General features: G+C 39.0%; 3 protein-coding genes across 3 annotated transcripts; all 3 read right to left on the bottom strand.

Annotated features, from left to right (window-relative positions):
- Nucleotides 1-1461: 1461 nt before the first annotated feature.
- Nucleotides 1462-3305, bottom strand: LOC128257159 (uncharacterized). The gene is made up of 2 exons (XM_052988027.1): nucleotides 2568-3305; nucleotides 1462-2355 (listed from the first exon to the last, which is right to left on the bottom strand). Exons 1-2 carry the CDS (start codon nucleotides 3240-3242, stop codon nucleotides 1462-1464), a joined length of 1569 nt encoding a protein of 522 aa, XP_052843987.1. The 5' UTR covers nucleotides 3243-3305.
- Nucleotides 3306-8491: 5186 nt separating this feature from the next.
- LOC128257344 (putative odorant receptor 69a) lies at nucleotides 8492-13350 on the bottom strand. Its single transcript, XM_052988320.1, is given in 5 exon segments — nucleotides 8492-8565; nucleotides 8622-8777; nucleotides 10199-10872; nucleotides 10875-11166; nucleotides 12376-13350. Coding segments are annotated over 5 exon segments (2148 nt in total). The 3' UTR covers nucleotides 8492-8514.
- A 158-nt stretch (nucleotides 13351-13508) lies between these two features.
- Nucleotides 13509-15718, bottom strand: LOC128257160 (putative odorant receptor 69a). Its single transcript, XM_052988028.1, is given in 4 exon segments — nucleotides 13509-13514; nucleotides 13664-13928; nucleotides 14045-14588; nucleotides 14740-15718. Coding segments are annotated over 4 exon segments (1794 nt in total).
- Between the last annotated feature and the right edge of the window lie 2797 nt (nucleotides 15719-18515).

Raw genomic sequence — 18515 nt, forward strand, 5'->3', positions numbered from 1 at the left:
GAGAGCAACATGTGAGCCGGAAAAGCGCATTTACCCAGTGAAGTAGAAGAAAAGAAACGCAAAGAAAAGCGTCAAGAAGTGCAGAAGGAACCCATGTGTAAAGCTTTTTTTGTCGTTGAGTTTTTTTGCTTATGAATAGCTCAGCTGTTGGATAAATTTCTCAGTATATAGGTGCAGGGATCTTAATGAATTGAGCATGTTTATGTTCCGAGATTGATAATAGCGTAAGAGAAGTTCATTGAATTGTCTCAGCAAAAACGACAAATTTAAAAATGTATTAAAGTACAATTTAGCTCAAAATTAACAAATCAGCCTTGGAGACATTTTCCAGCCGGATTCAGATAACTATCAAGATCTTAGAAGTACTCGTAACGGAAATTATGGCCTACCGAAATATTCCCCAGAAATATATCAATTAGTTTTATTAAGGAATTCGATATGACAGTGCTGTCATAAATCATTGTACTAGGTGCGAAAATATACACGGCTTATTCGTTCACAACAATAGAAACCGGAAATATCGAGGAAATTCAAAATTTGTATCTAATTGCATGGAATTCTGTTTTTCACTCACTGCCAATGAACATTTTGGCTGCACTCCAATTACAAAATAAACAAAATGTAATTAGCAAATCATGACTATAAAAACCTGTCGTTTATAACATACACGAAAATAAAACTTTGTCGAAAAAGTTTCCAAATAATTTGCATTCTGTGCGATGGAATTTCGGGATGATATTACAAAACAAAATCTAGCGAGGAGCAGAGTTTCGGGGCATAATTGTCATCAACAACTGAGTGCAGTTGGCAAAGTTATTATTTCGTTTTCTTGTATCTATTAGTTATTGGGTAATGAAAGATAAATGGAAGCAAAAAATCCAATGTAACAAAATAATAAATAAAAACAGGTAAATTGGACCTTACCTTTATATTCTACTTTCACTAAGCTTCCGTTTATAGCATTGCCAATCATTAGTTAACTTCAGCTAAACTCTAGCCAACTTTTCAACAAGCTGACCTATCTGGCATCACAAATTGCAGCTCATCGTCGTTGTTGGCCATGGCTCACTGACTTTTAAACCAATATGTAAAGGAAAATACAAATGAAAATAAAGTAACGAAGTTGTAACAAGCAGCACAAACAAGTGAACAATAAAACCACTTAAAAAGCAAGCAGCAGAAAATTTCCCTTAACCCTGAGAGCCACAGACACCCACATATAAAAACTAACACGCAGAACACTAAAAGCAGAAGGACTGGCAGGATCCGGAGGAGTAGTTACAGCAACAAACAGGAGTAGTCAGAGCGTCTGTCTGTCCCATATAAAAAGAAAAATAATTGGCGTGTCAGACATTTTGTTACGCCCAATTTAAGTGCTTCCCCGTTGACCCAGAAAATTTGTACTTTCGCATTGAAGAAGTGCGAACCCTAAAGGAAATACAATTAAGAGAATAATATAATTTAATTTATGTTTTTTTCCGTTTCGGTTTTAAGATCTGCAGTGGAATCCACTGCAAGGTCTGCAAAGGGATCTGAATCGGACTCATCAACAGAATACCCACCGAATTCCTTTTCAGAATCTGTTGAAGAACAATCCGTTGAGGAATCCGAAAATGAATCCTCAAGTAAATCTGTTTCGATTTCCTTGTTAGAACCTAGAGTTTGCTCTTTGTGCTTATAAAAGTAGGTAAAGGAATCGAGTTCTGTATCGGAGCCCAAGTCATTGTCTTTATCCGTATTAAAATCTTCTTTGGCAAATGCTTTCTCTTTGAAAGTACCTCGACTATTAACCGTCATGAGACTCATATCGGTTTCAGATTTCCTAAAATCTTCCTCGGTATCCAAGTCTTTTTTGGACCTATCACCATTTTTCGGATAAAATGAAAAAGATGGCGCGTAATCATAATGGGAGTCCTCTTCTGCTGTCGCACGTTCGAATAGCGAATCTTCGTAGTACTCGACATTCTGGACCCGAGACATATATGATTTGGGTGATTTTCGAATTTGCCACAAATAGTGGAAAAAATAGGCGTATGAAAATTCGCAGCTATCGTTCGAATCGAGAAATTTCGCATAGGGACACTTGGGATCCCGAATCCAAAGACGATCCCCAAAAATATGGTAGTTTGACATAAACAATTCCATATAATTTTCCTGCTGGGTCAGCATGGCATTATAAAGGCACTTGCATATCATACCCGCAAGTTCTTCCTCAAATTCTTCGAGATTGAATGTCCAATAAAGAAGAAAAGCTGGCGGCATCATATGGAAACGTATTTTGCTCAACACACGGGCAGCATAATTCTTGCGATGCTGGTAGTCTGATAGTATCCAGACTAGAGCTGAGTAAAAAATCTAAAAAGGAAAATCGAAAATTAGATTGTTAAGTCCTGATAAACATAAGAAAAAACAAGACACAATATGCAAACAAATAGTTAATATGAATTTTAAAGAAGTTTATTGTTTTTTAGAAAACTGTTACTTTTTATTATACTTAATACACATTTTGAAAACTGCCTGCTTAACTAGAACTTAGTCTAATAATCTTACCCGACATAACATCATACCTCTATTTCGGACTGAACTTCCAAGTAATTGGAGCTGAGTAGATCGCACAGGCAGTTTACATTCAGGTCCAGATACTCTTGGGTACCCACCAGGACCAAGAAGGCCCGGCCCACCCTCTTTAACATCATGTCGGCAACAAAGCTATCGCCCATTTCTAGGGCATTCAAATAACACGTGAAGGCGTGGACTCCAAAAAAATACCTATGGTCGCCAAGACACTTTAAAATGCTTTCGACCAAAGGAGGGCATATCAGGAATGTGGCGGCCTTCAGAAGATCCAGCAACTGATCACGGGGACAATATACATTGTTGCTGGTTATCCAGCCGTAGGCCAACTCAAAGGACTCATTGGTAATGGCATCCGGCGGCAACTTGACGAGTTCGTTGAATTTGAGGTTGTCCTTGAAGAGCTGGCAGTAGATGCGGAGCATCAGGACTTGGCACTTGTAGACTTTCTCGTTGAGTATCACATGGGCATGGGGACCAATGTTTTTCTCAAGAGCGAGCTCCAGTTTTTGACTGAGCTTGACCTTTTTATCCTGCACCAAGTGATTAAATCGGAGATGTACCATAAACTCCTTGAACGCATCAAACTGGTAAAAAGAATTAAATGGCGTGTGTTCCTCCTCACTTTCCTCTTCAGGTATTCGGTGAAGTGGCTTAAAGAAATCCATTATTAAAATATACAATATTTTTTGTACAAAATTTAAAACGCAATCTTAAAATACTATTCAGGAATTATTGACAATACTCGAAAGGATTACGCTGATCACATATCGGAATCATAAAAAACTTTAGTTGACTAAGTGGAAAAACATCATGTTAATACTAAAATTAATATTTGTATTATTAAAATGAAACTGTTTAATAGCACAATAATGAAAACACAAATTTAAAATGAATTGATTAAGTGGCCACCCATTTTTGCAAATGATTTTGTGCATTTTTAAATAATTTCATTAATTTGCCATATTAAAATTGCATTAATTATATACCAAAACGGATGATTGGTGAGTTGGTGCACTTAAATGTTAATAATCATTCGATGTGGAGTAATAAATGCAAGTCAACCGAACAACAAAGCCGTAATGCATTCATGCGTGCTTAATTTAATCAGTAATCAGCTGAAAATACTAGTTATTTATATTTATAACCAGGGTTCACAGAGAAATCTTTATGGCCCGAATGGCGTTTATCAAATTTTGAAGAACTGAACTATTTCGCTAAACCTCATTTAACCTCGTTGAAAAAACAAACTAGCAGCCAGCTAAGAGCCGCTTTGCATGTCTCCGCAACATTTAGCAGACCCCGGCATATAATTACACACACACACACACACACATACGAAAGCACAATATGTCGTTGCAACTCTGCGCACTTCCGCTTAAAACCTTTTACTTCCGGCTGGCAGGACTCGAAAAAAGTACACAACTAGTCCGAAATAGCCAAACTTTATCCGCACATTGCATGTGCCACGCAAATGCAAATTTTATACACATACCCACTTGCATTCCTTTTTGTGAGGCTCTTCTCGATTTAAATTTTATAATATTAAATACTGCGAGAGTGTGCCACACAGATACCAAAACCGACTGCCTCGGTTGCGGATCGAGGCATCGTGGCATTATCGCCATGTAAGTTATGGCGTCAAAAAGCAATCAATTTTTAATTTTGCGTTTAATTAAAAATGCAGCCGGGGCGCAATTAAAATTATCCCCTGCATTAAACATACGGCGTAGTCGAGAGCAACGACGAAGGTTCGATTTGGGCGGCGTCCAACTCGAAAGTTAGTGGGCTCTTAAATGACAGTAACCAAAATCTGGTTTTGTTGCAATCAATCATGGCCGGGTCGGTGGGACTGTGAGTCTGTGGGTCGATGTCGATGTGCCTTTGCTGCTCGCTCAGCATCATCGGTAATTGGAAATAGGTGGCATCGTCATCGTGATTGCGCGGTCGTCCTGTTCGCAGCGACATAGACACGACATGACACTCACTACTGATACCGCACTATTTACGGTGCGGTCTAAATTATAGCAATATCACTTGTAAATATTTAAACAACAAATATTAGACAACTAAGTAAAACATGCAGTTGACAATTCTCTGTTTAGTTCGAGTACCCCGTTAAGTGGCTGACTTCTCTTCGATTCAATTTATTGTTTTGTACTTCTTAATTTTGAACGACGCTACCAAAACAAACAATTAGCATGCCAATGTGGCGTATGAGTGATATTTCAATAATGAGCATTCAATAAATTGACAATAATTATCGCCGGACATCGTATGACCAATTTGTGTCGCTTCCGAACAAAACGACAATTGCCGTATGGTATATTCGATAAACAGTAGGCATCGGTTATAATCAAATGCTTATTGTCCAGGAAAATTATTGTATTTTCAAAGCGTAGGTACACACAAAAGCCACTCCAATTAAATGCACAACAGGGAATTTAATAATAACCAAGCCATTTATACCACGTCAAAAGGAAATCAAATGAATTTTGCACTGCTTACAATTGAAATAAAAATTGCTCTTAATGGGTATCTGCTGTATTAGCTTGTAAAAGTGACGAATTTTCCAAACCTGATTACCCTGTCAAGATAGATTGACATACATTATTCAATTGAAAGATTTTAGCTCACCGATGACAGCCTGTTGTATTTTCGTTTAGCCAGCAGATCAAAGGTTTTGACCTAGCCTTTTTCCAAATCACTTTCCATTAATTTGGTCGTCAGGCAGTGAAAAATTTGTTTATCCAAAGCGGTGGGCACGTCTGCTGGCTAGAAATTACACGGACATGAAATTTAATCATTCTAATTTGTGGAATTTATGAAGTTTATTGCTCGAGCTTAATAGACACAAATGCTAACAGATTTTTTGGGGGGCAACTAATGGCGGTGTTTCAAGTTGGCGCAACGGATATTTTGTGAAGTAAAACAGATTTGTTTATACCCTTTAAATAAAATTGACCAATAATTAATTTTTAATAATATTAACCAACAGAAAAATTACAATTTTGTGTTGAATTTCTGGGTCCATGGCTATTAGATGAAAATGTTCTTACATTTTGGAGCCAGACGAAAAGCGATGAACAGAGGGTCTTTTTTATTCGCCTTTTTATATGTTTGTTTTTTTTTTCTAAAAAACCCACCAACATTATTTCCTCTTCGTCGCATTTTTTGACGTTTTCCGCAGTGGCGGTTTTCCCTCTTAGCTTTGCTTTAGCTTTTGTTTTCCAGCATCGCGCTATGAAGCACAGTGGAGCTTAGGCTTGGCATCCGCAACGTGCGGAAATGTATCTAAATTGTGTGTAAAAATTTCACCATCTCGTTGTTATTACATTTTATGCCCCCTCTTTGCCGCAAGTTGGGGTGACACCATATGGCCCCAGCAGATAAGGCTAAGTAATTGATGGACAACGGACTAGCTTTTGTAAATGAACCACTGTGTGGGAGCATTAGAACATTGATAATTTAAGACGTTCTTTGAAAATTTAAAAGAAATTTATATAGTATTATGTTCTTTGATTTCCAAAAACACAGCGTTAAAGATTTCCATTCTAAAAATTGAGCAAGGCATTTCCCCAAAATGGCCATAACATAACACAAGATTGCTACAATCTAGTCTATAACTTTTAAACGGTTCGAAACCAAAGCCAATTATGTCCTACCGTTTCTGTGGACCACAATATCGCTACCCTCTACCCACCAATTTTACATAACATTTTCAATTACCATTTTGGGTGACTCAACCAAGACCACATCTCCGTTTCCTCGACCCTTGTAGGAGTGGGGCAAGTCTAACTACGAAATTGAGACATGTTGTTTGAGTACATTTTGTGGTTTTGACTCTGGCAGCAGGGCAGCAGGGCTGTGGGAATTTTCGTGTTTTGTGTATGCAATTTTAAATGCACATCGCAGCTCAACTCGGTTTGGCTCAGTTTGGTTTGTTTTGGTTCACCCAACCAATTCCCAAGACCCATGCTGCTGTAACGAGCCGCCTTTGTTTGCTAAAAACTTATCAAGGCTATGGTCAGGACTTGGGAAACGAGGAGCGGGGAACGGGGGATGGAGAATGGAGAATGGGTGCAGAGCTCTGGGTAAACAAGTAGCAAATGCCTGCAATGATGATCCTTGCAGCCGTATCCTGCCTCCTTTGCTGGCCTAGTCAATTTTTATACAGACTGTCGATTTTGTGAGAGGGCGAGATGGGGGGAGATCCTCGGGCCAAATTTCTCCGTTCCTTTGGCTATTGTCCTGCCCACTGGGACGTGTGTACTTTAAAGGTCTTGGAAGTCACTTCCACATGATTGGGCAATTCACAATCTTTTCATATGGCCAACCCGGCTGTTGTCTAAGCTGATGACTCAATTAACTGCCAAACGTGCTTTTGTGAGTTGTCAGTTGGAAAGGCTTTGCACAACTAACATGCCCGATTGCAATTAGCCCATTTAATCGCTGGTACGAGAGTTAATACTGATAGTCTAAGGGACAAACAAATAGGAAAAATAACCAAAAATGTTTACCTATTTAACAATATTATATTTAATTAAGTGTATCTAATTTTATCTTTTAACATATTTTTAATCAAAAATCATAATAGTCTGTTTAAAATTCAGACTTTCAAATTATTTTGTCAGAATTATCAAGCATTTATTATATTTATATTATATTATGAAATATTACTGATGGAAATAATTAAATGAAATACAGATTTTTCCGCCAGCCGTTTAAATATTAAATCTTTAATCGAGGGAAGAACGGGCAGTAAATGGAACGTGCGAAACCATGGCCAGCAAAAAGCTGTCATCGAAAGCAGAACAATAAATATGCGCTGCTCGTGATTAATGATTTGCACGCACAAACGAACTAACCGAAAAAAAACAGCAAAATTCTTGGCCAACTTGAGAGCCAAAAAAGAGGCTAAAGCAACAACTCCTGTGCGGAATTTCAGTTTGTTTGGCTTTGCGGCCAGCGTAGCGTGTATTAAGGGAATTAAAATGTTATTATATAAAACAAGGACAAGGGTCCCAGACCCAGTCCCAGTCCCACTCCCACTCCCATTCCCATCAAGATGAAGGAGGTGCAAGAGATGGGCAGGAGGTGGGCAGGAGACGATGGCAACGCCGTTGCCACTGATCCCGGATAACGACGTGATAATCACACCCATCTCAGTCACTCAGACCCAGCATATGACGGACGATGGCCGGGTGAAGGGACATGGACAGCCAGGTGACTTGTACATAATTCCACCCATTCCAGCAAAGAACTTAATTTTACGCTCCTGCACTTCCGAAATGAAAAGTTGGATGCTCCTTCCCAATCTGCGCCCCCGACAACCTTTGTCTGGCTTTAATAAGTTTGCTTAGTGCCAGCCACAAAAGCACTAAAGCTGGCACTCAGTTTGGCTTCCTTTCAAATATCCCTCTACATATTCGTATACCCCGAGGATTTTGTCTTTCATGCTGTCTTAAATTGCGTTTTTCGGGGGTTTCCTTTGTTATGCATTGTTGTGCAGCAAGTGAGTGAGCAAATTTCTGGGTCAACTCGTCGGGGTTTCTCAAAAATTTAAGGAATTTTTAATTAGCCTTAGGCATTAAATAAATGTTTGCCAGTTTGATAATACATTTAATTGAAATCTTTTGTACTATTTTAGTATGTCATTGGAAAGTAGGTATTGTTTAATGAGTAACAAAAACGAGCTTGGATCTCCTAATATTTAACAAATTTTAGTTTTCATAAACATTTTCTCGTAAAAATATTTAAGCCATAACTCATGATAAATAAGGTACTTGGATTATCAATGTTAATTTTAATATAATAATGGTTTAGTTAGTAATTGATAAATATTTTACTACTACTAATTTCTAGTTCATTTTGTGGTTACATATAATATTGATAAGTGTACTTTTAGCGCTAAGCTCTAGTAGATTGCATATTTTCCATTTATTTTAAGGAGCGCACGCAGGTAAACATTTGATAAGAAAACTTCAACGTCTATTAGAAAAATAACAAGTTAAAAATGCAAATTAATTAAGTTTTAAAACACTTACGGCCATATAGGTAGTAATGGATACAGGTGCCAACTTGTAGGTTCTCCACATATAAGGCTTCGAAGCACGCATCATTAAAATGAGAAGCATTTTCCGATAAGCCAGATCGCCCTCATACCAATTATTATAGAAAGCAGCTGACAATACTTTATCACTCTGAAAGAAAACGAAAATTTAGTTTAAGTGTAAAATGAATAAAGAAAAGCTAAATTAATACACTCTTTAAGGGAAACCTTAACACTTTCTTACCGCCAAAGCTACCTGAGTACCATTGTGGGACAAGGAAAATGTGTATATCAAGAATAACATAAGTCCGACCGTATATTTAAAAACAGACATCATATCGAGCGATGTTAAGGTAAGGCCATAGAGCATACCGCAAAAGTCGAAGTAAACAATCTAATCTAATGCCATTAATTCTGTTCGCCAATTTTATAAGTCTCTGATGGTATATGATCAAAGATTTTAGCTTTTTATTGGCTCTGAAATCCGTGGCATCCAAGTTTTCCAATTGAGCCGTCAAAATAAAGTTCCATTTCAGTGGTGCAAACTTGGATCAAGAACTGATTGGTCACCATAATTCCAATATATTGCACTGATGAGATGGCTTTGCATATATATAAAACACAGAATCCAGAAATTGAACCTTCAACTTTCCATGGACACCAGGTCTTGCTTTGCAGTCGATAACGTGATCGCTGTGACTTTGACAGTACTTCGTAGACCATGATTATAAAAGTCACTGCGTTGTAGTAGGCATTACAATAGCCAAAAAATAATGTAAACTTTCTCATTAAGCGAGTTGATTTCTCAAGATAATAACTCGTTATGTTATCTTCCTTAATTTTTTGGTTTAAGAGCTCCTGCAAATAAGCCAGCACATCCTCAATATGTGGTCTTATTATTAAAAGCACGAACATGTTAAGCGCTTTCAAAACACTGAATCCCAGCAGGCTTCCAACGTCCGCAATATTCCCGGCATATGTCAAGGGATCTAAAACTTTCGGATCGAGTTGGTACCGTAGACAAACAGACAAGTTTATGGCTGTTGCTATAAAAATGATTTTTTTCCATCATCAAATCTAGGCAACATAGCCCAGCGAAGTCTGTATGGTGAATAAAGTCCTGGAACTTCATCATTCTAAAAGCCAACTTGATGTCCTGAGAACGTGCAACTGGGTTTTTGGATTACTATGTCAATTATAAATTTCTATTAGTTCCCATGCAAAGGAGGGACATTTAATCATGTGCTTCAGCTCCCTTGTTAAATTTTAAGGAGGTGAAAACGTATATTTTTTCATAGAAAATTACTTAAGGTTGATATAATATAGGAGTGCAAAAAAATGTATTGATTTTGTGAAGTGAAAAGATAGCGCAAATAATTTAAGATTTAATTTGTGTATTAAGTTCCTTTATATTTACATTTTGCTTGACAAAAGAATTTTAATCACATTAATCAATGAAATGAAAACAAAACAAACATATAAGGTAATTTATTTATTTCAAAATTAATAGTTTTGGTTAAGAAATAATAGAAATTTTGAAAGATAACTTTGTTCTCTTCATTAAAAACTTACCGCTAAAAATAATTGCGTACCATTGCGACAAATGGAGAAATTGTAGGACAAGAAGACGAAAAGCACGAGCATATTTTTTAGGGCCGGGCCCAATTCCCCCATGATCACGGAATTGGCCAGGAAACACATGGAAAGGATCGATACCGAGAAGCTTACACAGAACGTAAAGTTTAGCGAGTGATTCACTCTGTCAGCCAAATTGAATAATTTATTGTGGTATCTTATAAGATACTTCAACTGCTCCTTGGCTGCTGGGTGTCGGGCATCGATGGCTTCCAGCTGCCTGGCCAATCCATCAAATTGAATTTCCAGCTGGATGCCGAAGAAGGATATCAAAAACTTGGTAAACATGATGACACACAAGGTGGTCTGGCACGAAAACGCTTGACACACAAACGCAGCAAAATATCCAGGAATGCATCCATGAACCTTCCAGGGATACCAGGTTCTGCTCTGAATCCTATAGCTAAACTGCTTATTGTCTGTCAATAGTTCCACAATCATGAGAATAATTGGCAGTAAATTGTAGTAGCAAATACATAGGGTAAAAAATGTGGCGGATGTTTTAATAAATCGCGTATACGCCTCGTAGTAATGCTGAGCACGATATGGCCTCTTTTCGGCTTGATGAAATAGCTCCTCAAACACTTCCATCAATTTTTCGATCTCTGGCATACTTTCATTACTCTCAATAGATTTAAAGTGCCCAGAGTGGTAAATCCAAGCATGGCTGTCAGTTCCGAAACATATTCAATCGAGTCCATTGCACTTCCATCAACGAATTGGGCGTACATGATCAATCCAATATTGTGATATACTAAGTTAAGGGCTCCAAACCAGAAGATAAAGCGTTTGGCTAAAGTGCGGTTGACTCTAAATCTTCTTCCGTTCCACTCGATTCTGGGCAGTTGGGCCGTCCAACAGACTAGGTCCGGATATCTCATAAAGTCCTCCAACTGCATTTGGTCCTCAATTACTACTAATCTAGGCAAGCTGTGTTCTAGGTAGGTAGTTGCTTGCATAATCCACGGTGAGAACGAGCAACTGCTTCAGCTCTTTGAAATGCATATGGGAAATTACTTACTTAAGGTAATTTGGTTACAAATCGTTTAAATATTAAAATGTCAATTAGGCCTAGGACCTTGAAATTCTACTACCTAAACTTTTCTCTACGCCTAATGCCATTTAATTGTGATAAATTTTGATTTTTTAAGCATATTTTGCACTTTACGCTATTTTAATTAGGTTGTGAAATCACATCTTTATAAATTTTAATCATCTTTTTTTAATGGCAGTCACAAGAGCCTTCTTTATGTTCGTCTCTGATTGGCTTAAAGGTAGTAGAACATAATATATTAACATAACTGCCTAATTCCAGCTTATATTAATATCACTATTAGCTGCTCAAAATATACAAATATATTCTAAGTCTTGGGTTTATAAAAATTCTTACTTGATTGATTATATAGCATCAAAATGTCGTTTGAATTGATATGTAAAAATGCAGATAATATTGTGAGTGGGCAAGGAGTATGCCACGCCCACAAGCGATGCGCTCATTGTGGCGAAGTCACCTTTTGCCCACTTGAAGTAGTGTAGACACCGATAGTGCGTTTCTCTGGGTCTTGGATAGAGTTCCTTTAAGTCCGTAAGCAGCGACTCGATCTCAGTGCGATGATATATAAAGGGCATATATATTGAAAAAACCCAACTGCGACTAGCATCAGAGCAACTGTCGCTTTTAAAGGTCTGGACCACAAAACCTTTTGTTTCCGATGCCTTTCGTCCAAATTGTAGCCAATCACTCCGACACACTGGTAAGCCAGACAAAAGGTTGCGAGCAAGAAGAAAGTCCTCCTGAATCTCGGGTAAGGATCACTCGCAGCTGGCATACCCGTCCACTTAAATCGCGGCGTCTTAGCCCAACGGCAATTTCTGTCCAAATACTTGAAATAGCCACGAAACTCCATCCTACTCTATGCCGTGACGGTCTTGATTGCGCAATATGCTGGCCCAATTCAGTAATTTTTAATCAGCTATATTAGGGTGCCTGAGAACAGGCAATGGCTCTTCATTAAGCATATAGTATAGGAGACAATGCAACCGAAATTAATCAAATATTATCTATTTCTGACCGAAGAAAAACAATTACTAGGTTAGAAGTGCAAAATTCTTACCGCAATGGTGACCTCAGAGCCCAAGTAGCAAATTATGAAGTTGTAAATGGAAAAGGCAGCTAGTCCATTGGCGTACTTAAAGGCAGATCCCAAGTCAAGGAGCAGCACTGCCACACTCGTCATGCAAATGGCAATTGTGGAAAATATCATGCTGGACAAAAACGAAATATTCAATGTCCGATTGACTTGTTCTCCGAGCTCCAAAATATTGCAGTGGTATTTGACCAGCTCTCTTAACTGTCGTTTGGCTTCGGGATGACGAGAATCTAGGCTGATAAACTGGTTGGATAGAGCGTCAAAATGTAGTTTCAATTGGTAGATAAATAGGCATAATAGATGCTGAGTGATGTACGAGAATGACACTGCCAAAGTTGAGGTAAAATATATGCTGAGGTATGGTATACCAAATCCAAAGAACGAATCTTGAACAATCCAGGGAAACCAGATGTTTAGTTGCAGCCTGTAACTCAAGTTCTTTCCATCCGTTAGGTATTCGAAAAGCATTTCCACAAGGGGTGCTATATTGAAATATGAACTAAATATCGAGTAATATATAAACTGAAATTTCATTAGGCCTTTGGCCAAATTGTAGTAGTGCTGACAGCGATAGTGCTTATCTCTGGGCTTTGGATGAAGTTCCTCCAAAACGGAAAGGATTTCCTCAATCTGAGGACGATTGCTTGTGATGGCCCACACATTGCAGATGGCCGTAGATGTAAGCATAAGACTTCCTGTCATCTCCGATATGCCGGCCACAAAACGTGTCGTATTTTCAGCATTTTTTCCGATTAAAATCCAATACAAAAGTACTCCAACATTCTGGTAAGCCATTAAAATACAAGCAAGCACGAATAGAATTTTTCTTTCCCTGGCATATTTATCGATCCCTCTTGGACGTCCATTCCATTGAAAACGCGGAATCATGGCGAAAATAAAGGCCAGGTCCGAGTACTTCATATAGTCGTGCAACTTCATCCTGTTCTGAACTGTTAGTGACTCAAAAATGCCATGATATATGGGAATTTTTATACTGTGGGGATAGCTAGCCCTAATTGAGTAATTTTTAATCAGCTTTTCAGGAGGTCTTGAGAAAAGACAGCTGCCTTTGGCTTACTACACACCACCTTTTTTCTTTAAACCTGTTAAAAAATCATCTAGACTTAATTTTAATGGTTTATAGCCGAAGTTTCTTTTGCATTTCAGGCTACTTTTTACATATTACTATCTTTTCATTCAGCCAAACCCTAATAAATAAATTACCAAAAATCTCAGTTACCGCTCGAATTACCTCAGTGCCCATGTAACAAATGAAGAAGTGGTAGAGGACGAATGCCACAAGGACACTGATATATTTGAGGGCAGATGCCAGGTCGAGCAGTAGAACAGCCACACTTGTCATACAAATGGCAATAGATGAAAAAACTAGGCTGCTCATTAACTTGGGGTTCAAGATCCGATTGAATTGCTCACCGATTTTGAGGATATGACAGTGATAGGCGACCAAAATCCATAATTTCTGATTTGAGTTTGGATTCCTGGAGTCGAGGGACCAGCTTATGTTGAAAAGAAAATATGCAGACCAAACATAGAGTGTTCATGCCAAAGCCAATACCCACATACGAAGTCAGTCCTTGGACAAGAATAGCTACCCCGAATCCCAGGGCTGAACCCTGAACCCTCCAGGGAAACCACATGTTGGTTTGCATTCTGTAGGTTATGTCCATATCCATCAGATTTTCCCAAAAGGAGCAACAAAAGTGGCACGCCATTGTAATACACATAGAAGATCATATAAAATGTATAGATTATTTTCATTATTGAAATAGCTATTTTCTGGTAGTGCTTGCACCGATAATGTTCATCTCCTGGTCTCGGATTCAGCGCCTGGAGCTCCCCAAACACTGCTTCAATATTGGATCGGTTGCTGGTGTGTGCCCATATAGTGAAAATCGCCACAATGACAAGCATAAGTGAGCCACAAGTTTCCGAAAGTTCTGTAACGAACCTGACCGTTTCCGTTTCCTTGCGACCAAACAGGAACCAATACGTAATAATTCCAAAGTTCTGGTACATCAGAAAAATGGTTCCAAGTAAAAATAATCTTTTTTTAACATTTGTTTGTAGTTCTTTATCTCGTGGCCCGCCAATCCACTAATAGCGTGGCACACACCCAATGCGAGTGGCCCGATCTATATACTTCATATAGTTCTATACTGCGAGTAAACTGATATTGCTTTGGAATATAATGGCTTTCATACGTCGGCCTGCAGGTAATTTCTAAGCTCTCTGAGAACAGACAACTGTTTGACTTACCAGCTATTATAGGGTTATGTCACCAATATTATTGGTATATGTACATAGTACTTACAGCGAAAGTGACCTCTGTGCCCATGTAGCAGATGACGAAGTGGTAAAGGACAAATGCAGTCAGACCACTCAGATACTTGATGGCAGAGGCCGCGTCGAGTAGCAAAATAGCCACGCTCATCATACAAATGGCAATTGTAGAGCCAACCAGGCTGGTCCAAAATACGAAGTTTAGGATGTTATTGAATTGGTCCCCGATATGAAGGATGCGCGAGTGATAGGCAATCAGATCCCTCAACTGTTGACTTGCATTGGGCTGACGGGAGTCCAGGTGAAGTAACTGACTCTCCAAGCCGTCATAGTGCAGTTTTAGTTGAAATGCAAATATGACGATCAGATTCTGAGTGGCTATGCTAAAGCCCACGCCCACAAACGAAGCCAGGACTAAGCTCAGTATAGCCCCACCGAATCCAAGTGCTGAGCCATGGACTTCCCAGGGAAACCATGTGTTGGTCTGCGTCTTGAAACTCGGATCCTGTCCCTCCTGCAGGTTCTCCCAGAGCAGCAACAAAATAGGGGCACTATTGTAGTACGCGTAGAAGACCATGTAGAACATGAACTCAGTCTTCATTATAGCCATAGCCAAGTCGTAGTAGTGCTGGCAGCGATAGTGCTCGTCGCTTTGGCTGGGATATATCTCCTCAAGCTCCTCAAACATCTTTTCGATCAGATTCCGGGGCTTTATGAGGGCATATATATTGCCAAATCCCACTGTGGTTAGCATTAGAGATCCGCACATTTCCGAAATTTCGGTGACGAACGTACTTGTATCCTCTGCCAACCGTCCGTTTCGATAACAGTAGATAATCACTCCGAAAATCTGGTATATTGCACAAATGACCCCAAGTACGAACAGGGCCTTTTGTTCCAACCTGTATGGTTTTCTATCTGTGGGACGTCCTGACCATTGGTAGCGTGGTATAAGCCCCATCCAGCAACCTCGGTCTATATACTTCATATAGTCGTGCAACTGCATCCTGTTTTAGACTGTGACTGACTGACAAACTGATCGACTTTTGGTGGACTTTTAATGGACCCTTAGTTTGGGACCTAATTGAGCAATATTAAATGAATTCTTGGGAAAAGACAACTGGTGAAATAGCAAAAAAAAATTTAATGTAATTTTAATGAAAATCCGCAAACATTTGGGTATATTCTTAAGGAACCAATCACAGTTAAAGCAAAACTAGTCTTCAGTCTTGAGTACTTTAAATAAAATTTTTACCAATAAAATTTAAAATTTACTAAAAGAGAATTAATACATACAATAAAAATATGTTTAAATATGTTTTTAAGCGAGACTTACAAGTCTCCTTTGCGTGTTTCCTACGTACATTCATAATTGGTTCAGCAAAAATCAGAGAAATCCGCAGTATAAATAAGACAATCATAAATTAAGCAAGGCCATTTTTAACACTGAAATATTTGCTTAGCTCGTTTTCGTCTCCCATTTAGCTCCCACATCATTTGTTTATTTATTTATTTTATATTCGTGCCAAGCTCGTAATGATGATGCCTTTGAGCTGGTTAGCACGCTTTTATGCGCTCGTCTATCGCTGCTGATATCAGCAGACAAGCAGACAAGTGCTGCTCGTTCTGCACTCCATTTCCGGCGGAAGTCCACCCAAGGAGACATTTTTATGTACCGACATATATGCTGGGCCTGCATGGTTGAGCATGTGTATTGTACTTATTGTGCTTGGCGCTTGTTTACTTCTTTGTTTATGGGCATCCTCATGGCCCCCGCTCTTTTACGAGTCCGTCCTATTGCCAGTTTTTATTGTTGCCTTTATTCTGCGGTCTACTTGGTTGCGCCTCATATGCTCCATGTTCCATACTACATATTCCTGGCCCCCAGGATATATGCTGGCAAGGAGCTTTTTTGTTTGCTATTGATTTATGGTTTGGTGATTTTGCTCCTTGTGCGGGATTTTCCGTTTACTGTCGACGTCTCATCAGCGTTTTGTTGCGGTAATTAAACTCTGATTGGTTTTCAATTGTTTTTATTGATTGGCAATGGCGCTGATTTTTAATCGAGCTTCTGTTGATTCGCAATTAGCCACCGAATTCCCCGAGCGAACTGACTTAAATTCAGTTTGGAAATTTCCTTTGAAAGTTGAATTTATAAAGACAAACAAAAGCGGAAAACTTGGCAGGAGTCGCCGCGGCCAATTGCCAAAGGACTCAAATCGAGCGGCAGCTGCGCGTAATGGACAATTTGAATTATCCGTCCGTTGCCGTTTGCAGTTCGCCGGTGGCGAAGGAGTGTGAGTAATAGTTTTGGCAGCCAGCGCCTTTTGGCCAGGAATTTATGGAGATCCACGAGCCAAGGGCCACTACATCGAGTCGGGCTCTTGGCAGAAGCGCTCCAATTCATCTCCTTCGTCCTGCACATCGTCCTGACAAGTGCAAAAGTAAAGCAAAGTTATGGGCCACCCATAACCAACTCAGACAACTCTCAGCTGTTGGACCTATCGATCCAACCGGCCGGCCTTTTAAACTAATTAAGCCCCGGTGGGGGGATCAACACATGCTACTAATTTGCGAAATTAACGTGTTTGTTTTGGCCGCTCTCGAAATAAATTACCAGAAATAAAATAAAAATAAAATTTCGGCTGGCCAAAGGTAAAGGAAAACGGCCATAAATTCGCATCGAAAGCAAATTCCAAGCTGCAAGTTTAGGTAGCCTTGTTAACGCCCCCACAACGAAGGTTTCCCGAACCCATGGCCAGAAATTACAGTCAACTGGGAAATTTATGTGCAGTTTCATAGAAATTAAACGCCCCGGGCGAGCGGGCCAGCTGCTCGGACTTCCGGCTCTCCGAGGCGCTATCCTATTTTGACAAGGATCTATGAAAATAGTGTGAAAAATTATTGTTCCACTCCCCCGCTCGCTTGGCATTCTAAACTCCTAAATTAAGATAAATGAACACATTTAGCCGGAGGAATTTATTTGTTTTGATAAGCGTGAAGCGAGTCTGGTCAGATTCGTATTCTGGTTTCGTATTTGTCCAAAAGGGGAAGTGATTTATATGAACATTTCGAGAAAAGCAGATGCTAAAGAAGTTGAAGAACTAAAACTAAAATACTTTCTTTAATTAGAAATTTCGCAATGGCTATTCACTTTTTTGGCATCCCACGGCACAACATATTTTTATCGATTACTGCTTTTAATAAAAGTGAAACTAAAAGACAGCCGAAATTCACCAATAAAAAACTAAGTTCTAGTATGATGATTTTTCTACTTGGCAACTTTTTTAATATGCCCCGAAAAATCAACAGCGGTCCAAATGACTTTCGCTAATAAATAAAGTTTTGCGATGCTCAGGTAAACACTCGGCATGACCCACAAAAAGTTTGTGTCCGAATAAACAGAAAGCAGCAGCGTAGCCAAATCAGAAATAAGAAAAGAAAGTAGAAAGTATTTCGACCGAAAATGGTTGGCCGATGTAGCTTAGAATTTTCCTGCAATTAGTTAACCCATAAACGGAAAGTGTTGCATATGAAATATATGACCACAAAATGCCAACAAATTGCCCGGAGGCCAGAAAACGAATATTTATGAGGTCGTAAAGAAAATCGTAATAAGCAAAAAGAGTACGGTGTAACTATGAAAAAAATATTGCATAAAAATATAGGAAAGCTGAATATTATATATTTTATACATGAGGATGGTGGGTTCGATCCTTTAATTGCCATATAATTCCCCAACGTAATGACTTGGAAAGCCACTTAACTGAGACACCTTTTTTGGAGCCCAGTTTTGTTATTTG

Source organism: Drosophila gunungcola (genome assembly GCF_025200985.1).
Source record: "Drosophila gunungcola strain Sukarami chromosome 3L unlocalized genomic scaffold, Dgunungcola_SK_2 000002F, whole genome shotgun sequence".
NCBI lineage: Eukaryota > Metazoa > Arthropoda > Insecta > Diptera > Drosophilidae > Drosophila > Drosophila gunungcola.

What these genes read in the sequence shown, in the direction of transcription:
- LOC128257159 (XM_052988027.1), bottom strand. Translation starts at nt 3,242, where the DNA reads ATGGATTTCTTTAAGCCACTTCACCGAATACCTGAAGAGGAAAGTGAG. An exon ending in AAGTTCAGTCCGAAATAGAG is followed by an intron (nt 2,356 to 2,567) that starts GTATGATGTTAT and finishes TTTCCTTTTTAG; the next exon opens with ATTTTTTACTCAGCTCTAGT.